General features: G+C 35.6%; 13 protein-coding genes and 2 pseudogenes across 15 annotated transcripts, besides 1 other annotated feature; 4 read left to right on the top strand and 11 right to left on the bottom strand.

Annotated features, from left to right (window-relative positions):
* Positions 1–13,635: part of a mobile genetic element that runs on past the window's edge.
* TVAGG3_0835500 (uncharacterized protein) lies at positions 19–393 on the bottom strand (the record flags this gene model as incomplete). The annotated part of the gene is made up of 1 exon (XM_051248651.1): positions 19–393. The coding sequence occupies one exon, from the start codon at positions 391–393 to the stop codon at positions 19–21; it is 375 nt and encodes a 124-aa protein (XP_051084126.1).
* TVAGG3_0835490 (uncharacterized protein) lies at positions 641–1,255 on the top strand (the record flags this gene model as incomplete). Its single annotated transcript, XM_051248650.1, has 1 exon — positions 641–1,255. One exon carries the CDS (start codon positions 641–643, stop codon positions 1,253–1,255), a length of 615 nt encoding a protein of 204 aa, XP_051084125.1.
* Positions 1,288–1,488, bottom strand: TVAGG3_0835480 (uncharacterized protein; the record flags this gene model as incomplete). The annotated part of the gene is made up of 1 exon (XM_051248649.1): positions 1,288–1,488. One exon carries the CDS (start codon positions 1,486–1,488, stop codon positions 1,288–1,290), a length of 201 nt encoding a protein of 66 aa, XP_051084124.1.
* Positions 2,661–3,218, top strand: TVAGG3_0835470 (organellar and viral DNA polymerase type B; the record flags this gene model as incomplete). The annotated part of the gene is made up of 1 exon (XM_051248648.1): positions 2,661–3,218. The coding sequence occupies one exon, from the start codon at positions 2,661–2,663 to the stop codon at positions 3,216–3,218; it is 558 nt and encodes a 185-aa protein (XP_051084123.1).
* TVAGG3_0835460 (protein of unknown function, DUF4106 family) lies at positions 3,522–4,397 on the bottom strand (the record flags this gene model as incomplete). The annotated part of the gene is made up of 1 exon (XM_051248647.1): positions 3,522–4,397. The coding sequence occupies one exon, from the start codon at positions 4,395–4,397 to the stop codon at positions 3,522–3,524; it is 876 nt and encodes a 291-aa protein (XP_051084122.1).
* On the top strand, positions 4,434–4,774 carry TVAGG3_0835450 (uncharacterized protein; the record flags this gene model as incomplete). The annotated part of the gene is made up of 1 exon (XM_051248646.1): positions 4,434–4,774. A coding segment is annotated over one exon (341 nt), but the record flags the coding sequence as incomplete, so codon positions are not given.
* On the bottom strand, positions 4,906–5,295 carry TVAGG3_0835440 (protein of unknown function, DUF4108 family; the record flags this gene model as incomplete). The annotated part of the gene is made up of 1 exon (XM_051248645.1): positions 4,906–5,295. One exon carries the CDS (start codon positions 5,293–5,295, stop codon positions 4,906–4,908), a length of 390 nt encoding a protein of 129 aa, XP_051084120.1.
* On the bottom strand, positions 5,362–5,997 carry TVAGG3_0835430 (uncharacterized protein; the record flags this gene model as incomplete). The annotated part of the gene is made up of 1 exon (XM_051248644.1): positions 5,362–5,997. The coding sequence occupies one exon, from the start codon at positions 5,995–5,997 to the stop codon at positions 5,362–5,364; it is 636 nt and encodes a 211-aa protein (XP_051084119.1).
* On the bottom strand, positions 6,076–6,459 carry TVAGG3_0835420 (uncharacterized protein; the record flags this gene model as incomplete). Its single annotated transcript, XM_051248643.1, has 1 exon — positions 6,076–6,459. A coding segment is annotated over one exon (384 nt), but the record flags the coding sequence as incomplete, so codon positions are not given.
* On the bottom strand, positions 6,628–7,020 carry TVAGG3_0835410 (uncharacterized protein; the record flags this gene model as incomplete). Its single annotated transcript, XM_051248642.1, has 1 exon — positions 6,628–7,020. The coding sequence occupies one exon, from the start codon at positions 7,018–7,020 to the stop codon at positions 6,628–6,630; it is 393 nt and encodes a 130-aa protein (XP_051084117.1).
* On the bottom strand, positions 7,636–7,965 carry TVAGG3_0835400 (protein of unknown function, DUF4106 family; the record flags this gene model as incomplete). Its single annotated transcript, XM_051248641.1, has 1 exon — positions 7,636–7,965. The coding sequence occupies one exon, from the start codon at positions 7,963–7,965 to the stop codon at positions 7,636–7,638; it is 330 nt and encodes a 109-aa protein (XP_051084116.1).
* TVAGG3_0835390 lies at positions 8,649–9,944 on the bottom strand (annotated as a pseudogene). The gene has a single exon. A coding segment is annotated over exon 1 (1,296 nt).
* Positions 10,035–10,271, bottom strand: TVAGG3_0835380 (protein of unknown function, DUF4106 family; the record flags this gene model as incomplete). Its single annotated transcript, XM_051248640.1, has 1 exon — positions 10,035–10,271. The coding sequence occupies one exon, from the start codon at positions 10,269–10,271 to the stop codon at positions 10,035–10,037; it is 237 nt and encodes a 78-aa protein (XP_051084115.1).
* Positions 10,475–12,196, bottom strand: TVAGG3_0835370 (annotated as a pseudogene). The gene has a single exon. A coding segment is annotated over exon 1 (1,722 nt).
* Positions 13,636–13,639: 4 nt separating the features above from the next.
* Positions 13,640–14,620, top strand: TVAGG3_0835350 (uncharacterized protein; the record flags this gene model as incomplete). Its single annotated transcript, XM_051248639.1, has 1 exon — positions 13,640–14,620. The coding sequence occupies one exon, from the start codon at positions 13,640–13,642 to the stop codon at positions 14,618–14,620; it is 981 nt and encodes a 326-aa protein (XP_051084114.1).
* Positions 14,621–16,172: the final 1,552 nt, after the last annotated feature.

Raw genomic sequence — 16,172 nt, 5'->3', positions numbered from 1 at the left:
TACTCTAAACGTTAAGGTTTACAGTACTGGTTGGATGTCGCCTTCACAGGTTATGTAGAACGGCTGACCCGAGAAGTGAAGGAGAGACTGAATTGCCAATTTCATATGGGGTAGGGGGTTCTCCTTGTTTGGTATTTTTATCCAAGGACGTTTGTTGAGGAACTTAACAAGAGCTTCTTTCTTTGCTTGCTTTATGTCGTCGAAAGGAGTGTTTTCTGGTATTTGAATTGGAATTCCAGTCGAAGTCTCGAGATTCAAGGCAGCCCTTCCAGAAATAGTGGTGAACTTGACCTTGGGCTTCATGACCTTGCGCAAGTAGTCTTTAACAAGCTCGTTAATTTCAATTAGGTAAATTGCCTCGTCAAATCCTTCTGGCATTCCGAGTCTTTCCATCCGACAGGAAAATATTTTCCCGACAACTGGAAAAAATTTTCCTTCCGACAGGAAAAATTTTTCCTTCCGACAGGAAGAACTCTTCCAGTTGTCCGTCCGTAAACCATTCAAATTTTCGAAAATTGAGAACTTTTTGGTCGAACTTCAGAAAAAGTTTTTCCTTCCGACAGGAAAAGTTTTTCCTTCCGACAGGAAAAGTTCTTCCTTCCGACAGGAAAAATTTTTCCTTCCGACAGGACACAAACGGATGACTGACGTTCCTCTTCCTGAATGCCTTCCAAAGCCAGAAGAACCGAAAGCTGCAGAACCACAACAGTCTCCTCAGCAACCTCAGTTCCAGCAAGTCCCTCCACCAAATTACTACCAATTTCCATCTCAAGGTTACTACCAATTTCCACCTCAAGGTTACTACCCACCACAAGGCTTCCCGAACTACCCTCCTCCTCAGCCTATGCCTTACTTCCCCAACCCTTGGATGTTCCAGCAAGCTCCACCCCAGCAATTCCAATCTCAATCCCAATCGAAGAGAGCCCAAGAGTTCGAAGAAGGTCTGAACCGTTTACGCAAAGATTATGCCACAGCCCCTATGGAAGACGACAGGCTTTCAGTCTCTTCCCTCAAATCGACCGATTCGACTCGTACCACAGATTCAGTTCGTGACCGTGAAGACTACCTCAAGCAGTCTGAGAGACTCTTCATCCTACAATCATTTACAGTTGGAGCTCTCAAGAACATGCGCAATTACGAAGGTCAGACACCAGCTGGAGACCGCAAAACAGACGTACTCGCAAGAGCCGTCCAGCTCGTCAAAACAAAGACTGAGATAGTCGACTTCATTCTTGCAGCTTGCCCATACAAGTAAAAAAAAAAATAAACAATTACGAGTTAAACTTTTTATTCTTTCTTTTCTGAGTTGTTTAGAGCTGGTTTCTCTTGTAGGAACCTTTCGTACTCTTCCATGGTCATGTAATTGCGAATTTGGTACGCAATTCCAGGTTCGTTGTTTTTGAACCTTACGTATGTAACGCTTCCATCCTCCTCGGGGAAGTAAGCTGCTAACATCTGACCAAGTTTTCTCGGTGACTCGGAGCTCATAAAAATGTCACTTTTTAAACGTTAAGTTTTTAGTCTTATTTTACCCTTTGTTTACCCTTTGTTTGTCAAGGTAGTATTGGAGTGCAATTTCTCCAAATTCTCTGTGTCGGAGTTCTTCAGCATTTTCCAAGGTGTACCTGGAGAACTCAAAGAAGTTGTCAAGAAGATACTGCCATGCTGCTCTTCTGAGTTCGTCGGTATTTTGGAAGTGTTGCACCTTCGAGTCTTCGGACATGAAAAAATAACACTTTTTCTATTAAACCGTTTTGGCATTTCTCATGAGTGAGTATAGTTCTGCCGAACCATTGGAAGAGAAGAAGTACCCTTGCTGGCAAAAGACAAAAATAGTTGCCTTAGTTGTCATTGCAATTGTACTCGTAATTGAATTCATTGTACTTCTCTTCACGTACATAAAACTCAGCAATGGTATTTGCTTTAAGAAGCTACCATCTTACTAAGACTAAACACTTAGATTTTTCAAGCTTGACTTTTTACAATTTGAATTTTGTCATAAATTTACACCAAAAATAATGTTTAGGTGAGAGGTGAGATTTCACCTCTTTTTTCACCTGTTTTTTCACCTCATGAATTTTCATTGATTTCATCGTAAATGTTTTGTCGAAACTTCATCGTAATGAGCGTAAATGACCAAAAATAATGTTTAGGTGAAGAGGTGAGATTTCACCTCTTTTTCACCTGTTTTTTCACCTCATGAATTTTTCCCGAAATAAAAAATAAAGTTAGTTTTATTTTTTATTTTATTTATTTTTTATTTTGTATAAAAAAATAAAAATGTCAACAATCGGCACAACAACACTTCAAACAACTACAGCACCAAACTCGTTAGTCATGAATCCAACATCTATGTTGGTAGAGATGAAAAACTTCATTCCTTCTTCATATACTTTCGAAACAAAATCCAGAAGATAAAGCCAGGAATTGTTAACAGTAATTTAGACTGTACCGCACAGGATGAAACAAATGAACAGTATCTTTATGAATGCAGGACATTATTGACCATTTACCCAAATTGCCTGAAATTCAGCAAGCAAAAACTCACTATTCCCGAATTTGACGAAATTGAAGTGAAACCAACTGACTCAGTAGAAATAAAGAAGTTCATACGAAAGGTAAATTATGAATTCCTTGGTTTTCATTGCAACCATAAGGTTATGGACAAAGATTGCGACATGTTATATAAGAACATCTCTGACCTTTACAAATCTGAAGAATTTAAGACCTACGACAACTTTGTTTCATTAGTTGCAAAATGTGTATGGGAAATAAGAGATAAAGATAGTAGGGGTAAGGTATGGAATGAACAGATAAGACCCGCTATGTTTGAGATGAAGAGAGCAATTGACGCCTTGGTTGTTTTAGCAGGTAAGGTTTCAGAATATAACGCAAAAATGAATCCGCAATGTTCTAAATGTAAAGCAGCAATGAGGAAATATAACTACTCCGTCAAAGAGATAGAACGTATGCGAAACGACTATGCAGACTTAAAGAAAGAAGCAGAAAAACCAGCAGAAAATAAAATGGATATGTTAGCATTTCTGAACAAAAACTATCCAACAGCAGAAGATTTCCTATTATCTGACGTCAAGAAGAAGTATAAAGAAACTTTCGGTATCGTTAAAACATTCGATGTACTGACAGAAGAAATAGAAGCTACAAAACTGTTTAGGATTTCAAATATACATCGTACAATTCATGTAAAACGCTTATAAAATAACAGGTGAGAAAACAGGTGAGAAAACAGGTGAGATGTCACCTCTTCACCTAAACATTATTTTTTGCTGAATTCAGCAACAAAATTCTGAGTAAAATAATTTTTAGGGCATGTGTCAAACCGTTGAGTTTTCACAAAATTTAAAAAATAACTTGGGTGAGAAAACAGGTGAGAAAACAGGTGAGAAAACAGGTGAGATGTCACCTCTTCACCTAAAATATATTTTTATTGAATTCAGCAACAAAAACAGTGAAATTTCTCTAGACTGACTTCTTTCGGGGTCGCCAAAACTCTTTATTTTTCAAGCTTGACTTTTTACAATTTGAACTTTGTTTGCGTAGATATGAATTCTGAAAGAAGTATGAGGGTCTTGTATGACTTTATACTTCTCCCATAGTTCATGTCTGTCAAACTTACCTGCCATGGACTCTTTCATAAGTTCCATGAAATCGTCTTCGGACAATCCAGGGAAAAGTATTATGTCAGTCAGTATTCTTTTAACATCCTTACTTAAACTCTTGGCTGTCTGTACACAAATGACAACTGAAATGTTAAAGTGTCTGAGCTTCTTAAGAATTCGACACATGTCTTGTTCTCTGTTCTTTAACAAAGGATGAGAAGCAAAGTCATCTAAGATAAGAAGACATCTATGAGGGTAAGTCTTCCAATCGTAAGATTGCAATTTCTTCGAAATGTATTCTATCTCTTTCTGTTTGTTTCTGAAGTGTTTCTTCTCTAATATTCTCTGCATTTCCTCATTTGGGTCTTTAAACTTAGAATTTATATACTCATTTATAGCATTATACTTCAAAACTCTTCTTTGGTACTTCTTTATCCAATCTAACAACTCAGTATCCTTTATACATACTAACTTAGACTTCTTTATAATATCTTTGAACGAATTGACGGTTTGGTCAAATTGACCAGAAGTACTACAAATGACTACTAACTCATAGAATGGGTTCTTCTCATCTAGTTCTTGTTGTTGTGCAGCCATTTTAAGATAAGTGAAAGTCTTACCCGACCCAGGTGGTGCGATTAGACCTGTTATACCATTCTGAGCAAATAGGAACTTGTCATGTATGGGTTTTATCTGAGCATTTTCCAACTTCCTCTTGTTCTTATTTAAAACATTCTCAAATTTCTTGTCAATGTCAGCAAACTTTTTTTCTAACATATTTTTAGAAAAATTAAAAATTTTATCTTTTAGGAAATGTCTAGCGATTTCGCTATCTATATTCGAGACAAGCTTTTCGACAGCAAAACATCTGTAGACCATAAAATCTTACATAGTGTAAACAAGAAAGGTGAATTTGTTCTAAAGTTCTGTTTCTGGGAATATGACAAGAACCATAAAACATTAAGCAGAGAAGTCTTTAAGTTTGTCAATGACAGACTTGTTGACAGAGATGACGCCGATTGGAAAGATGAAGTCCAACAAAAGTTCTTAGAATGCAAAGAAGACACATGCGCTGTTCTTGAAGATGAAATAGAAAACAGAATAGAAGAGCTATTAAAGGACAAAGACCTTTTACAAAAATATGGTTCTGAGAAGTTTGACATAACTCCACCAGAGAAGAAGAAGAAGAGAGAGAAGAAAGAAAAGAAAGTAGAAGAAGAGAAGAAAGAGCCAGAGCCAGAGCCAGAGAAAAAGAAATTTGACATGTAAAAATAAAATTTTATTTTTAGAACATTTCTGGGTCAATGTCAATGTTCTCTTCCTCTTTAGGAGCAAACACTGGTTTAGACTCTAAAATCTTTTTACCCAATTTACCTTGAACTTCAACTATCTTAGACTCATAATATTCATAGTCGTCTGCTTTCTTTGGTTCATAAGGTATAACAAGTTTGTATGCTTTGCCTTCTTTAAGGTTTGAAAACCTTCTGTCAAAATTTTCTTTGACTGCTAACAAACCTTCTATGTCTAAGTCTTCAAATTTCGCACCATTTTTAGTCACAATAGCAAACTTAACTGGTTCGATGTTCCAAACTTTGCTGAATGAAGACTTTTCAAAATGGTAGAAGTAAACATTCAAATATATGAATGGGTCTAGTTCTTCTTTAAGTCCTGACATGTACTTGTTTACTGAGATGAATTTTGTCATCTTTTCTATCGGATAAAAAAATATTTTTTTTAAAATTTACTCATAAAAATTTTTCTTTGTATATACGCCGTTCTGAACATCTAAAAGACTTTTGACATTTGCCAAGAATGTACGTTTAGACGCTGCCATATAACCATATTCTTGACAATATTGTTTATATTCATCGTACAATGACCTTTCATCTAAACACTCAAAGTCAGTTTCATCTACGAACAGTTCATAAACACTCTTGTTTGCTTCTAACAATGTTTGTCTCTCTTCGGTATGTGGAATTTGTCTTGGATTGAACTTAGAAATATCTAATGTCATGAAATATGAGAACAAGTGGTTGTAAAAGTCAGATGTCAAAGTTTCTGCTAAGTCGTCAAAATATTCTGTATCTTGCATATGAGAATCTGACGTTCTGACAACTACATATCTTCTGTCAGAACTTTCTAACTTCATCGGAACAACATTGTTTGAAACCATAATGAAGTTTGCAACATTTTCACAAACTCTTTGGTCTTTATATTTTCTTTCAACAACTCCAACTTTGTCTGTTATAAGACTCTTCAAAGCATCTGAGTTCAAAACTTTTGTTGTATCTATACTTTGAAGTTCATTGCAAACTATAAGTTTCATATTCTCTATTGAGGAGTTAAACTTGCCACAGATGTTTTCTAAGTTTGTCATATTCGGATTCGAATAACCTTCTAACAGTTTGCATAAGATATCTGTAAAGAAAGTGTTCTTACCTGTTCCTTGTTTTCCAATTATAATGAGAGCAGTTTCATTTTTAGCACTTGGATGTTGTAAGATGTTTGCAAACCAACATAAGATATACTCATAGACTCTTTCGTTTCCATTGCATATAATTTCTTTGACATGGTCTAACCAAGCTTCTATAATATTTTCTTTCCATTCTACTTGTTCATATTTATATCCAGTGAAGATAGAATAGAAGTTTGGAGAAGGTGTATAGAACTTTATACCTCGAACTGAAAAATCTTCTAACTTTGACAATAAGATATCCCAAGCATCTAACATCTTCATTCCAACTTGTACAACTTTTATTTTCTTAAGTTTCTGTCTACATTCTTGTTCAGACACTATTGTTGCTCTTGGTTTGTTAAAGACAACATCCCATTCTTTCATGACATAACATTCTGGGGCAGAGTCAACATAAATGACTAAACGTTTCAAATTCTCGACTGCTTTGTTATAGTCTCTAAATGGACACATATTTCTGAATGCTTGGAAGTCATAAAAATCTGAAACATCTATTCTGTACATTTTTATAAAAATAAAAAAAATATTATTTTTTTATTTTTGACTTTGTTGTTCCATTTGTTGCATTTGTTGTTCTTGAGCTATTTGTTGTTGAAGTTGTTCTTGTAATACAATACTTTCACCAGTTGCATCTTCCAATTCGAAACTTTCTGCCGTCATTGACAAATACATAGGACATAAAAGTTTTACAGGAACAAAGTTTGCGTCAACTAATGTCAACGTTATACTTGCCAAAGTGTTTGAGTTCACTAAGGTTGAAAATTCTGCATTCGAATGAACAATAGGCAAACCAGCAGAGAAAGTATTGTTTATACGCATAAGTATCTTTTGGTCATAATAGTTTCTGTCGACATTCGAATAGCACTTTGAACCTAAGTTTGAAACAATATATAAGATTGGTGTGCTTAATGTCAATGGAATAGACATTCCTTGTATGACACCTTTTCCTGTTATAGGAAACTGTTGGTAGTAAAAACCAGAAATAAGTTTTGTATTATAGCTCATATCGTTTATAGTAAACTCAGTCGGACATCCAAACATAATGAAACCTGCTCTAGTTGCAGCACATGTTACACTCGTCCTTAAAGTATTAAATAAGTCAACAAAACCTGTTGGTGGTATATCTGAGTAAGTATCTTCAAAGGAGTATTTTTTACCATTCACAACAATAAAATCTTCTGGTGTCAAAAGAGCAAAACAGGCTTTAGTCGTCATTGTGTTTAAGGTTAGTTTACAATATCGTCCTTGAGGACTTTGTAAGTTTGTTGTTATAGAATTATATGACTCAGGGTTTTTAGTCGTAATAGTATAAACCATTATGTCTTCTGCCATTTACTTAGCAAATAAATTTTAATGAAATGTTGTGGTCGTCAAATATTTTTTATAACGTCTGGGAAACTATACTTTAATTCAACGTTTCACCTCCTTTCATAACGTATATCTTGTCAATGACATTATATGAAACACCACAGCAACTAATGTCGGGTTCTATTTCTTTGATGTTTATATCGTCTGCCTCTGTCAAAAGTTTCAATAGTTCTTTCAAACTTCATGAGGTGCAATGACATATGAGTTCACTTTTACAGGGTTGTGTTCGACCAAGTTTAACATTATACCTAAAGCTTGACAAATCTTCTCCTGAGTTTGAAGTTTGTCTTTAAGTTGTTGGTAGTCGTTTCGAATATCTGCAACAGAACTTAAGTCTCTGCTAACTTCAGGATATGTTGGTTGTTCTTTTACAGGAACTATTGTTATACCATCTTCGTCTTCGTATGGTTTCCCCATTTCAACATCTCTTTCTTTGACATTGACAATAACACTTTGACTGTTTGTTTGAGTTGGTGAATTTAACTTCACATCTGCCATCGCCATTAAACCTTTTGAAACACTTACGCTTCTATTTTTCGGAAATGACATTTTACTTAGAATAAAAAGATGGACGTATTTGAGTATCTCTTCGAATTGAAGCAAAACAAAGTTTACACACACAAACAATACAAGTTCATTGACAGAATAGTTCTTTACACAAACAATGGAAAATGTTATAGAATAGCAATATTTGCTGAACCAAAATATTTTCATAAAGCAAAGAAAGTTGGTATAACCGAGATGTGAAAGTTCTTGAAGTTACAAAAAATATAACAACAAAACTTACAGATATTTCTAAAGGTAAGTTTATCTTACAATTTATGTCAAAACTGGCGTACTGTCAATATTTGACGGAGAGAAGTCAGTTCAAGAACAACTTACTGACCTGCTGCCAAAATCTGCTCGATGGAAGCTGTCGTTATGCCAATCTGAGGAGCCCCAGCAGGTTTCATCGAACGAATCTTCAAAAGAGCATCTTCCGTGAAAAGTGCTATTGGTTTTGTAAACTTCTTTGCTCTCAGTTCATCTGGACCGTCTCTGTCACCAGTATATTGTATTTGAACTGTACCAACAGTTGAAATACCACCCATAAAGTCTTCTGAGTCAGCAAATGGAATGCCAAGCCAAAAGTTTGAACGGTCTCCATTTGTATATTGATTTTTTGACCTCCTGTATGGTCCATACTTTCACATATGGCATAATAGAACTTTGCATTTCAGGTTAATGGTTGTTGTGAAGTTGTTGTTAAAGTTCATAGCATCTAATGTCAAGTTGTATGACCTCATATCCTCAACTGTGGAATATTCTTCTCTTGGATAGTATTTGCCATCTATGTTTATATGATATTTAATACCGGGGTTGTAGAAACAAGAATAGTCATTTATAGTTCGTCTGAACAGTACAAACATAGTATCTGCATGTTTCATTGCAGTTGTTAAAGCAATATCTGTTCTTGCACCTGGGTCAGCACTTTGGTTTCCAACTTCACCTGCAAAGTCTTTGACAGATATTTGGTGTATAGGGAACATAAGTGGAACTGCAATATATTTGGCAGCTAAAGCATTTGAAATATCTGGGTCCAACATATAGACTGCAAGTCTGCTTTCTATTCTCTTGCATTCAAACTTTTCGCATGTGAACTTAACTGGGTCCCAAGCATCTCCAGCAGCATTGAAATAATAGTTTACTTCAGTGTTGAGGTTTGAGAAACCAAAGTCTAAGTCAACTTTGTTTTTGCAAAAAGTCGGCGAATGACATTTTATTTGTTCCCACTACTTCTGAAGAGTGAATGGGTCTTGTGTTGGTGCAATGACTAATTATTTTTGCTTGGAGTAAGTTCGATAGAAATTTTTCCTGCCCAGTTTGGCAAGTATCTTAAAAACCTGAAGATGAGGAAAGATGACAAAGGAACTCTAAGTTTCAATTTTACTTTGGTTACTGCTGCTGCATTTTGTCCAGAAAGGTTTAACATAACTCCTGGAACGTTAGGGTCAAGTCTTCTTATTTTCTCAATAGTTGCATACTGGTCTGTTTGTTCTCTAGCTTGTGGTTGTACTGAGTTTCTCAAAAGCGAACCATTCATAGTTTGCCCATGTTACTGTTTGAACTAAGTCAGAGTTAGAATATATCTTATATCCCATGAAAACTTCTGGAGCATATTGGTATCCGACATAGAAAATTCCATTGCAACCTTTCTTGTCAGACAACTTGGCAGAAGGTTTTATTTCAATGTCTTGTTCCACGTATAAGAATGAGTTGTCAATAGAAATTATATGAAACCTGTCGCAAGCAATATCTACTGTTGTTGAAGAACCTTCTCCAAACTCACCTACGTTTCCATAAGAAACAGCAGTTGTATATTCGTAAGTTCCAGGAACTATTTCTGACCTTCTAATGGCATTGTCGCATTCGTTATACCATTCGGAAACATTTCCATTCATGGCATCCAAAACTGTTGGCGTTATATTCTGAGCGGCGTACATTTCATATGAGTAAAAATATAGAATAGTTGGATTTATATGTCATAATAGAACCCACGTGGACCAAGCTTTACTTTCTTCCTGACTGAGTTTTTAACTCTTCTTTTCTCCTTCATTGCCCTCTGCTTGAAGTTGTTGCATCTTTGCATTATGTTCATCTAGTATGTTGCAAATTTCCCATGTCCTTTTTGCCTTTTGGCTCTGGTCGCCCATCTCAGGTAACCTATATCCTAGAAAGAGTTTGTCATAGTCTGTATTTGAGTCTTCGCGTATTGTTTGCATGACTCTTTCCTGAGTTTCCGGTTCAAGCTCTTCAAACAGAGCTTCCATATGGAATAAGCTCGTTTCCAAATATATGTTTTTGTAGCCATTCTGGTTTTCTTTCCATGTTACCAATATATCTTTTGTGAATGGGAAAGCTTTTACCCAATGTTTCAGTCTTGCGTCATTTATTTCTGTAGTTGGTTTTATTTTGTCAAGGAACATGTTTTTCAATACTAACATTTCATTTGGTACTGTCCATTTGAGTTTTCTTAAATATTCATCCCTTCTCGTTCATTGTCTGCAAAGTAAGTTTTTATGACATTTTGCAAACTTTCGTTTGCAAGGTCATGTACAATAGGTTCTCTTCCTTCTGTCTCCCTAACTTTCTTTCTAAACTCTTCACCAAATATACCATCTCTATGGTTCTGTGTAGTTCTTTGAGATAAATGTTCTAGAACGTCAGGTGTTATATTTCCATCAGCCATGTTCATTTCATACTGGTCAAAATATCTGCATCTTTCATATCTTTCAATGGCATTAAAGCCGCGCTTAAAATACCAGCTATATCTCGTTCACCATTGACTTCCATTGCGTCTACAACTTCTTGGAATTGTGGTTGTAAGTTTATGAACCACCTATCCGGATTAGCTTTATGACCCCATCTCATTGTAGTTCCATCGTCTGCAGAAACAAAAGTAGGTTTGTTTCCATCTTGGTTAGGTTCTGAATGAACTTTAAACAATGTTTCATTTCTATATGTTTTCTTGAAATTTAACCTTTTATTTTCACCGAGTTCATCCGAAGATTGAACGTTAAATGCTCGTAAGTAAAAAGGGTTGTTGTATTTGTGTACATTTTTTTCAGTTCTTCCATTCTATGCTGATATTTTCATCTGATGTTGGAGTCTTTTGTATGTCGGCAAACATTTTTCGATATTCTTCTACTATGTCAGCCGAATTTTTTTTAGACTCTTGGAAATATTCCATATTCTCCGCATACTCTTGTTGAGGGTCAAGATTTTTCGGCTGTTCCAAATCTTCATCTAGTTCTGTGAAGTTAGTTTCCAAAGGAAGGACTTGTTCGTTTCCTTCAGGCTCTTCTAGCTGTTGTTGCTGAACTATTTCTTCCATGTCTGGTTGTATCTGAACTTCTTCCTGTGGAGTTTCTTGTACCTCATCTGCTGGCATTTCATATATTCCGAGACCGTTTTCAACAATTTCCCTATCTACGTCATCCGCATTCATAAGCTTTTGTTCTTTCGTTCCGTCTCTATTTTTTACGCGTTTCATGACGAAAGTTGAATTGTCATTTAGCTCTGACATCAAATATCTCGGAGTAAATTCATCCATGTCATTTGGATGATATGCTATTAAATCATATCCCTTAGCGAGCTTGTATTTTCCAGGTTTGAGATTATATCCGTTTTGGTGCTGAGCCATAAAGCTAAATAGGTTCGGGTCAGTATTTCCATCCTTGAACTTTCTAATAGCTTCTTTATATCTGTCACTAAAGTCAACAGTATCTGGGAAACCACACTCTTCTTTAAGCATTTTTAAGAATTCTTGGTTTCCTTGTTCTCTACTTCTTTTATGTCCTTGCTCTGTTTGTGGTTGTTGTTGTGCAGGGTTTTGAACTGTTGGTTGCTGTGCTGGTTGTTGTGTTGGTTGTTGTGCTGGTTGTGGAGGTGGTTGTTGTGCTGGTTGTTGTGCATGCCTGTGTCTGTGTCCATGTGACGATGTAAATGTTCTAGGTAGTCCTGGTGCAGGTGCTTCTCTTGGAGGGTTTGGTGGTATATAAGTTCCACCAGCTGGCACATATGTTCCATCTGCAGCGTAATGTCCTACCTGACTTTTCGTTTTTAAGAAAGCATTTACTAGGTCTGTTTTGGTCTGTTGTAACTCTTTTTCTTGACTTTTCACAACAGTTGCTCTAACGGCGTCATAGGCACTTTGAACTGCCTGTCTCGTTGCTGCATCTGTTATTTTCGTCATATTTTGTGCTACTTCTTTTAACTCTTTGTCGAAACCTTCAGACTTCAGTTTCTTTCCAGATGAGAAGTCGTTCACTTGTTTCACCTTACATGAAGAGCTTCGAAGGCGTTCTTAAAGTCAGCATTTGTTAAAGCTTCATTTGAACTGTCTTCATCCGCTTGTATTTTTGTCCTTATTGACCCTATAAGTTGGGCTGCTTTAGCGTTGGCTTGGGCATCTAACCAGTCATTGTTAGCTTTTATATATTCTGCGCTTTTCATTGCCTTTTGCATGGCTGCGTCGTTATTTTTACTTTCTTGTGCTAAGTTTTCATACTGTACGGTTTGGTTTTGCAACTGTAAAAGTTTTTCTGCCTTTACATTTGCTTCAACTTCTTTTTTATACTCATCGCTATCCATATATGTCTTCAGGGCTTTTTGTTTTATTTCTTCATCTTTCAGTACTTTATATTGAGTAGTATGGTTTTTCAAATTTATGACATCTTGTTCCATTTTTGCTACTTCTGCTGCTTTTTCTGACACTTTTTTCGCATATTCCTCTGTACTTAGTTCTTTCAGTTGTTCTTCTTTCTTCTTTTTCTCTACGTTTAACTCATTGAGTTTCTTTGTGTGTCTGTCATATTCTAGTTTCTTTTCGTTTTCACTTATTTGTTTCTGTATGTCTATGTTTGACTTTTTGACATCTGTTATTTGATTTTTGAGTGAACTCAAATTCATTTGACTTTGAGGGTTATAAGCTGTTCCGTCTGCAGCTCCACCATAGCCTGCCATTTTCGCTAAAAGTGCCGCTCTTAAACCTCCACTCTGTGCACCAATAACTCGGTTTAAAAGCATAGGGTTGCTTGACATTTGTTGCAACATAGTGGGGTCATTCATAATTTGTTGTTGCAACTGTTGTTGTGGTGTTAGTTTTACTATTGGATGTTTCAATGCTCTCTTCCTCTTACGTATATTCTTACGTAGCTTACGTGGCATTTTAAGTGAAGTAAAAAACGGTTTTTGACAGATGTTTATATGACACTTTTTGTTCAGCAAAAAAACTACTCGGTCAAAGTGTTGTCAGTTTTGTAAAATAACCGTCCTATCTTGTTTTAAAAGGGGGAAAGGCTTCTCAAAGTATACTTCCTTGGAACGCCTGTAACTTTTCCTGTAGCGACGATAGACCCTTACTTGTCCGGACAAAGTTATACTATTTTGAGTGCTCTACAAAAAAGTCAACGGCGACGACTCTCAAAAACCGTTGTGTAAAAAGTTTTGCCGTTGGACAAAAAAGTATATATAGAAAACAAAAAACGTTTATAGTTCATTCAATATTTGAGATGGAACGGTTTGCCAACGGTAACTATTAAATAAAATAAAAAAATAGAGGGGGTTACCGTTGACGAAAACGGTTTATTTTAAACTTTTCTATGAGTAGTCCAAAAAAAACAGTTTATTTTTCATAATGGCATTCGCTAGCGTGTTCGCTCCAAATTCACCTGAAGAAATTGCTTGCAAACTTTCAGCACCCACAGGTTTAGAGCCTCAACATCAAACTGCAGCATCTACACATTCTCCAAGCAGAACAGACAATTCGCTCAATCCAAAGCCACTTTCACTACCAAAAACAATACCAAACGAGCTCCGTATTACAAAGAACCACAGCAACGCTGAACTACGCAAAATACTACTCAGATTGTCTGAAGAATACTTCAATTCAAAGCCAGAAGAAAGAGTTCCTGCAACTTTTAACAAAGAATATTGTGAACAACTCAACAAAGTTCTTGCAGACTTTACCAAACTACAAAAAGAAACACCTGACCCATTCGAATTAGGTGACACAATTGTCAACTATTTTCCAACAATAACAAAGATAATGGTTGACAGAACTATATGTCAGCTTATTGAAAGTCTTCCACCCAAAGCTGCAAAACAAGTCGAACAGTTTTGGGTCGAATTCAAATTAAAGAGTTACGGATATCAGGATGACGAAGAAGAACGTGAGTACGGACAAGAAACAGCAAAATGGCAATGTCTTAGCTCACTCAACCCCAAGTTCAAACCATTATTTTACTCAGACAACAACACAATTCAAGTACGCAAAATTGCTATTCATTTCGTTAACCAAGCAGAAGACATTGAAGAAGGAGACTCTATCTCAGTTTATGTTTGCTACTGCAAGTTTTTCAAGGACGAATTTGGAGGACCAATTCTCATGCATGTCTTCAAGCCACGTCAGCAACTCTACGTTGAAACTGAAATAACACTCATGCATGGAATGTATCTCAAGTTTGAAAGCCAATTGGAAAACACATACAACATTTGGCTTTCATACATTCAGTTCGATACACCAGATGACTTTGATGTTGAAGAAGAAGACTCTACTCAAGAAGATGAACCACAAGACTCACCTGATGATGACGAATTTGTACCCGAAGAAGAATAAAATTCAAGAACACCATCAGAAGACGACCAACAAATGGCAGATGCAATGGACAGTCAAGTTCCATGAAACTAAACATCTAATTTTACCTCAATTCCAACTTTTTTTAAACATCTTCAGGGCTAGAAGGGGCGCAGCCCCTGGAAGCCCCACTCCCTTTTTTTTTTTTTTTTTTTTTTTTTTTTTAATTTGAGACCACTTAATACATTGAAATATCATAAATATTGAAATATTAAAAAGTGTATTTCAAAATATTGAAATTATAAAAATTTATAATACTGAAATTGAGACAAATTAATAAATTCAATGTGTTTTTTTTTTGAAATAACTCTCAAATATTATTTTTTGTTTATTTAATGATGAATAAATATGATTGCTTCAGTCAATCATAAAAACTAATTTAAGTTTAAAATAATGAAAGGATAATTTGATCGTTTTTTAAAATACAATTATTTTTGATGATTTGCAAGAATCTTTGAAAAGAATATAATATAGGTTCTATTTTTGTAAAATTTATCCAAATCATGTATTACATATATTACGATTAAAACGATGAAAGAACCAAAAAGTGTGTTTTGTGTTTTGTTGTTGCGTGTTCGATGCGGGATCCTGTTATTTCCGAAATCGACAAAAAATTTGGAAATTTATTTTCCGAAATCGAAATTATATTAATGTTTTTAATATTCTTATATCAAAAGGATTAAAGTTCATTAAGAGAAAAACAATTCTTCTTCTTCAATCTATTGGCGCATTTATTTCTACACGCCAATAAGGAAGGGAAAATTATAAGACACCATGGTGTCTTCAAAACGCTAATTTTTGATATTTTTAACAACCCTACAAAAAGGATTTCTGTGAGAAAAAGGAGAGAAAAATAAAGATGATTCATAGGATTAATAATGCATGAGTTATTAAAAATAAAAAGTGTCTTGATGACAATGCACCCATTCCCTGTGTGTCCTGTTTCTGGAATTCCTGTTGGTGACAAAAATGTCTCATTTCCACCACGAACAATAACATTATTGAATTTTAGACCACTATAATGATCTGCTGTTTCTAACATTTTATAGTCATTTTCTGATGAAGAAATTTCACCTATTGCATGGAATCCTTGGTATCCAGACACATATGATGATCCCCCTGCTGTGCTTGCAACAATATTATCACCATCTGTTCCTGCACCTCCTCCGAAGTATCCACATCCACCTCCATGACCGAAATCAGAATTTGGAGCACCGTTACCACCTCGACCAAAATATCCATTTTCTCCATTAGCTATCGTTGTATCCCTTCTTGTTCTATTGGAACCATAACCGCCACGAAAAGTAGTTCCGCCAGTTGGTACATATTTCAAAGATTTTGGAACGTATGATGATGAATCATATGAAAAAGAACCACTTCCTCCTTCAAAAATTCCTCCAAAGCCTCCATTTCCGACTCGATTTGTCCAATTTGATGAAGAGCCTCCTGATTAACTGACAATGATGCGACTTTTCAATGATTCAAAATCGTTGCCTTTTTTCAGGCGAATGTCGGTGCATCCACCACCATTTCC

Source organism: Trichomonas vaginalis, chromosome VI, assembly GCF_026262505.1.
Source record: "Trichomonas vaginalis G3 chromosome VI, whole genome shotgun sequence".
Classification (NCBI taxonomy): domain Eukaryota; phylum Parabasalia; order Trichomonadida; family Trichomonadidae; genus Trichomonas; species Trichomonas vaginalis.
Note: the sequence above shows the minus strand (reverse complement) of the source record. Positions and strands in the feature narration are given on the sequence as shown.